General features: G+C 45.2%; 1 protein-coding gene across 3 annotated transcripts in view; it reads right to left on the minus strand.

The window, feature by feature from the left end:
• The window catches only part of DUSP29 (dual specificity phosphatase 29), a 49011-nt gene extending 43952 nt beyond the window's left edge, over positions 1 to 5059 (minus strand). For 2 of the 3 annotated variants that reach the window (XM_043986415.1, XM_043986416.1), the window contains exon 1: positions 4945 to 5059. In XM_043986415.1, coding sequence (XP_043842350.1) covers positions 4945 to 4990 — 46 coding nt within the window. In that variant the 5' untranslated portion in view covers positions 4991 to 5059. The remainder of the gene's footprint in view (positions 1 to 4944) is intronic. The other variant, XM_043986417.1, reaches the window with a different exon arrangement.
• Positions 5060 to 6000: the final 941 nt, after the last annotated feature.

Consider the following 6000-nt stretch of genomic DNA (forward strand, 5'->3'; position numbering starts at 1 on the left):
CCTCTGTTTCCTCATCTGTAAAAATGAACTGCAGAAGGAAATGGCAAACGACTCCAGTATCTCTGTCAAGAAAACCCCAAATGGGGTCATGGAGAGTCAGACATGACTGACTGGCTGAAGACTAACCAACCCAGATGATTCTTGTTTTTTGGGGGTTTTTTTGTTTTTTTGTTTTTGTGGGGCAATGAGGGTTAAGTGACTTGCCCAGGGTCACACAGCTAGTGTCAAGTGTCTGAGGCTGGATTTGAACTCAGGTCCTCCTGAATCCAAGGCCAGTGCTTTATCCACTGCGCCACCTAGCTGCCCCCCAGATGATTCTTTAAAAAAAAAAATGTCACCCCTGATAGACTTTGAAGGTTCTAGGAGTGTGATCACCTTTCCTGAATACCAAAGGTACCAGGTTACCTATGACAATTTTATAAAATGATGGGGGGGGGGGTTTAAATCGTGTGTGTGTGTGTGTGTGTGTGTGTGTGTGTGTGTGTGTGTGTGTGTGTGTGTGTAAACCAGGGACTCAAACCCTATTTATATAGAATTCTTCTTATTAGTGGAGGTAGGCTCTCAATGCTTGTGTGAGGAGTGGAGAGAGAAGAGAGAAGTCTTCAGGCCTCCACCTTTGATACAGAAGATTTGGGGTTCTAGATTGTCTTCAGGAAAGAGATCCCTTAGAGGGAAGGCACCGATACATCCAGTAGCCAGCACCTCAGTCGTATTCTATCCCTAGCTTACTACACAAGAGTCTTTTTCTCCCTTCGGGCACCTCTCCCTGAAGATAATCTGGAACCTCAAAGCTAGAAGACAGAAGAAGATCAGTCTCTTCTCTCTAGAGCTCTCATGCAGACCCTGAGGAATCCTTCTCCACCAATGAGAAGAATCTTATGCAAATGAGCTTTGAGTCCCTGGTTATGTTTATAATAATGAATTTGGGGGTGAGTCTAGTCCCTGGGGGCTCAACAGCCATGGTAGGCCTAGACTCTCATGGAAGAACATTAATTTGGTTAAGTTGGTTTAAGGACTGTCGCAAATGGATTGCAATAAAGATCTCAGCTTATTAAAATATTCAAAAGGAGGCCAGCTAGGTGGCGCAGTGGATAGAGCACTGGCCCTGGATTCAGGAGGATCTGAGTTCAAATCTGGCCTCAGACACTTAACACTTACTAGCTGTGTGACCCTGGGCAAGTCACTTAACCCCAATTGCCTCACCCCCCCAAAAAAAAAAATTCAAAAGGACAATGTTTGGGACAGCTAGATGGCGCAGTGGATAGAGCATCGGCCCTGGAGTCAGGAGTACCTGAATTCAAATCCGGCCTCAGACACTTAAAACTTAACTAGCTGTGTGACCCTGGGCAAGTCACTTAACCCCAATTGCCTCACTAAAAAAAATAAACCCTAAGGAAAAAAAAAGGACAATGTTTGAGCCTCCTCAAGTCATTAGAGAACTATCTAGTCTGGGCAACTGATTGAATATGGGGGATGATGGAAAGAGGGAAAAGTGAACTTAACTCTGAATTGGCAAACCTGAGTAACTAGAGGTAAATAGGCAGCCAGAGCATCCATAGAGGTGGTTTCTATAAAGGCTCCAGCCCCTTTATTTGATGAACTTCACTCAGTGTCTGGGCAATGGAAACATGTCATTTTCCCACTAGCCTGACTAGTGACAGGTTCCTTCATACGCTGAGCAGACCCTCTGCAGAGGCTTAGGAGAAATGTGGCTGCATTGGGGTCAGCCCAGTCTAGTTGAGAACATGTTGAACTGCTCACTGATGATGGAAATTCACCTGCAATGCACCCTCCAGACTTAGTCCCTAATGCCTTAGTGCCCTCTATAGGGGCTTCACAAAACCCTAGATTCCATCCTAGAATCTTAGCTATTACCTTCTTGTTCATGGAGGGGGGTCTGCCCTCTGGGCCTCATTAGGGGGTCCTTAGCAAAAAAGCACAATGAGCTCCAAGCCCCCATGTGAGGGCTATCAGAGGCCAGAAAGCCTTTCTGAATCCAAAGAGCCTGATCCCTGCTCTGGCCTTCTCTGTCATTTTCTGGGACTCAAACCTTTAGACCCAAAAGGAGGCATAGTGAGGCCCAGGGAGCAGAGAGATGACAGAGCAGCCCCAGGGAGTAGGTATGGGCCAATTTCCCCCTCTAGGCCCAGGCAAATGAGACTAGCTTCCTGTGGCCAGCACAGAGGCTGCCTTCATCAAAGGGGCCCTCGGCACTAGCTTTGGAATGAGAGGAGGACCTGTGACCAAATCCTAATTCTGCCACTTAATACCTAGGGGAATCTGGGCAAAATATTTAACTTCAACTGGACCAGATCAAAGGTTCTTAACCTGGGATGTAGTGGTTCCTAAATATATTTCAGAGAGGGCATGAACTGAGTGGAGAAAAAAAAAAGACATCTTCATTTCAATATAAATTGGTTTCCTTTTTAATCCAAAGCATTTTATGTTGTACATTTCAAAACATTATTCTGAGAAGGGAGCCATTGGCTTCACTAGACTTCCAAAAGGGTCCATGACCCAGATAAAAAAGAGTTAGGAATGTCTAGACTACATAACCCCCCAAGGAGCCTTCTAACTCTGAATCCCATGATCCTTTGCTCTTCATGCCAGCTTAACGCCCATATAATGTCCCTTCTCTTAGGCCCCATCCCTAGAGAGGAGGGCCAAAGCTCTCCAAAACTGATGTCCTTGTCTTCTGAGAGCAATGTTATTTTACAGGGAACAGAGTGATTTTCTTCAAGGCAGAACAGAATTCAGTTCTAATTAAATTCTGCTGAAGGAAAAAAAAAAAAACAAAAACAAAATATACAACACATCCAGTGTCTGTATCTACTCACATCAATTGTTTTAAATAAGAGGGCTTGCTGTTCTCTTCTTAAATGTTTCCCTCCTTTTTCTAAACATCATTACATTCATGAGCTATGAGACAATCCCTTCGTGGTGGCTATTGGGCTATAGGTACAGGAGTGCTTTGAAGTCACAGTTGAAGGGACACTGTGATCTAATGGGCTGGGAACAGGACACCGTCCTGGATAGGACAGTCAGGGAGATCTGGCAATGGAGAACAAAAAGCAATTTTGAAGCCTAGGGCAAAGTAGCAGGATTGTTGTTGTTGTTGAGTCACTTCAGTCATGTCTGACCCCATTTGGGGTTTTCTTGGCAAAGATAATTGAGTGGTTTGTCAATTCCTTCTCCTACTCACTTTACAGAAGAGGAAACTGAGGCAAACAGGGTTAGGTGACCTGTTCAGGGTCATACAACTAGCATCTGCTGACAAGTAGCAGGAAAGAGTCCTCAAACCATCATCTTAAGACAAATGCATGTGGGAAAGGACCCTGGGACAGAAGGCCCGGTGAGAGAAAGCCCCCAGGAAAATGCCTTCTGGTGGGGAAACAGGGATTCCAGGACACCTGTCTCCCAAGAGCTGAGACCACAAGGATTCTGATAGAGGGGTAATGAGGAAAGAGAGGAGAAAAGGGTAGGGATTGGGAAGAGCAGTTCTGAAAGCTTCCTGATTGAATTAATTATTCCTGAGAACCAGGTGCCAAGCTCAGGTGTGGCTACATGGTTAGAGTGCAATGGTCCTTTCAGGTTCTACTCTGCAGCCATCAACCTATTTTTGTGACCTCAAGAAAGTCAATTCTCCCCCAAGCCTTAGACTCCCACTATGTAAAGTGACCAGGTTAAAATAAGGTCATCAGGGGGCAGCTAGGTGGTGCAGTGGATAAAGCACCAGCCCTGGATTCAGGAAGACCTGAGTTCAAATCTGGCCTCAGACACTTGACACTTACTAGTGGTGTGACCCTGGACAAGTCACTTAACCCCCATTGCCCCACAAAAAAAATAATAATAAGGTCATCATCAGAATAAAGCTTTAGGAGTAAAGGCACTGTACAAAAAGCCCTCAGATTGGGGCAGCTAAGTGGTTCAGTGGATAGAGTACTGGCTCTGGAATCCGGAGTACCTGATTTCAAATCCAGCCTCAGACATGTGACACTTACTAGCTATGTGACCCTGGGCAAGTCACTTAACACCGATTGGAGCTGGAAGGTACCTTAGAGCCTGTCTGAGCCTGCCCCTATTCATTTTACAGATGAGGAAACTGAGGCAGGAGGAGGTGGGTCAGTGGCTTCTGCAAAGTCATACAAATAGTAAATACCAGATGTGGGATTTGAACCCAGGTCCTCTGTTTTCTTTCTACTGTACTATACATATATAAGGTATAACAATAAGGTATCTAAGGTATAATGATCGTCCCAGATACAATTATTTTAACTCTTATTTACTTATTTACATTTGGAATTCAGTAGCACTCATGTTAAAAAAAAAATTCCTTGAATCTATTTTAAGTGAATCCAATTTAAGGAAACAAAGTGTAAAGGAGAGCACAGGAATTTGATATGCAGAATGTTACCTCCCATGTCTCACAAGGTCCCATGGAACTTTACACTACAATCTCATCCTGGAGAAAGGGGGATTGAACTAAAAGGATCCGATTTGAGGGGAGAGAGGAGGAAGGAAGAGAAATATTCGGCCCCAAAGAAAGTCTCAGCTTAGGACAATGCCACTGGAAAGAAGCAGACTCAGGGCTATGTCCAAGGGGACTCTGGCAATGGGATCAAAGTAATAATACTAGTAGAAAGGTCTGGTTCATTGTGACAGCGTTCTCCTGTTTGACAAAGAACCTCTGAATGAGCAAGAGTTTGAGCTCCCATTGAGCCTTATACACCTACAGTTTTGAACCCCTGATCCTCCTATCTTCTCTGTTCCTGAGCCGTCTATTACTTGGGTGTTGGGGGGAGGGGGTGTCTCCACATTTTACCTCTAAATTCCCTTAGAAAAAGTGACATTTGTTCCTTCCCTTTACCTCCCAGCCCCCTGAGGAAATGCGCAAGTGGTGCTGGACAGAAGCCCTGCTGAGCCTTCCCCCCTGCATTGGCTTACCTGTGAGAACTAGGAGCACCGGAGGGAGCAGGTATCCCGATTGCATGTCACAGAGCCCCACAGGCGACCTCACCAGCTTGGAAACCAGAGCCTATTTTTAGGGGTGGATTTGCTGACTGACCTTATGTGCTGTCCAGTCCAAGAGGAGCCCGCTCTACATCTGTTTGTGAAACTATTCCCGGATGCCACCTGAAACCTTAGAGCCAGTGACTCAGGTACCTGGTGCTCCTGGGGCATTCCCAAGAGTAGCAATGGGGGGCCGCTCCAGTTCTTATCCTAGGAGAGGATGAAGGGACTTCACCTTAAAGGCTGAACAGTTTAGTGGAAAAAAAAGTGAGGATCTGGAGTGAGGGGACCTGGGTTCAAATTTCACCTCAGCTGTGTGACTCTGGACAAGTCTACTTAACCTCTGTCCACCTCAGTTTCCCTAACTGTAAAATGGAAATAATAATTGCACTAACTCAGGGTTGTTGTGAGGAACAAATGAAAGATTTGTAAAGCACTTAGCAGGGTGCCTGATACATAGTAGGTGTTTAATAAATGTTTCAGCTCTAAATCTATGATCCTATGATCTTACTGTTTAGCTTTTGGGAGGTCAGGTTTCTGAGGGGCTCCTAGTTGTTTCTTTGGGTAGTTGAAGGCTGCCAGAGAGGGCACATGTTAGAGCTTAACTAAGGAAGGGTAGTTGGGACTTCTAGGTCGCTGAATTTTGATGGTGCTCATAATGCTTTGCAACCCTTCAGCAGTGTAGGAACAGCTGAGGTTTTTCACCAGCTAGCAAGAAAAATTAAATAGGCAGAGGTGAGCTCCTTCCCACTTCAGCACACTTGATGTTGAAGTTTTTGGTACCTATGCTGAGATTCTGAATTCCATCCCTGGCCTACATTGTAAGTGCTGAGCATAAATGACGCAAAGCTTCTCTGAGAGGTGGTTTACACCTGTAGCAATGAGGAATTTAAATCTCTTTGTTTCAGCCTTTGCTCTGGTTCTATGTTGTAATCTCTCCCTAAGAGAGGGGAGCTCCATCCCCTGGGTCAAGGGAGAATGTGTATATTT

This window comes from Dromiciops gliroides, chromosome 2 (assembly GCF_019393635.1).
Source record: "Dromiciops gliroides isolate mDroGli1 chromosome 2, mDroGli1.pri, whole genome shotgun sequence".
Lineage (NCBI taxonomy): Eukaryota > Metazoa > Chordata > Mammalia > Microbiotheria > Microbiotheriidae > Dromiciops > Dromiciops gliroides.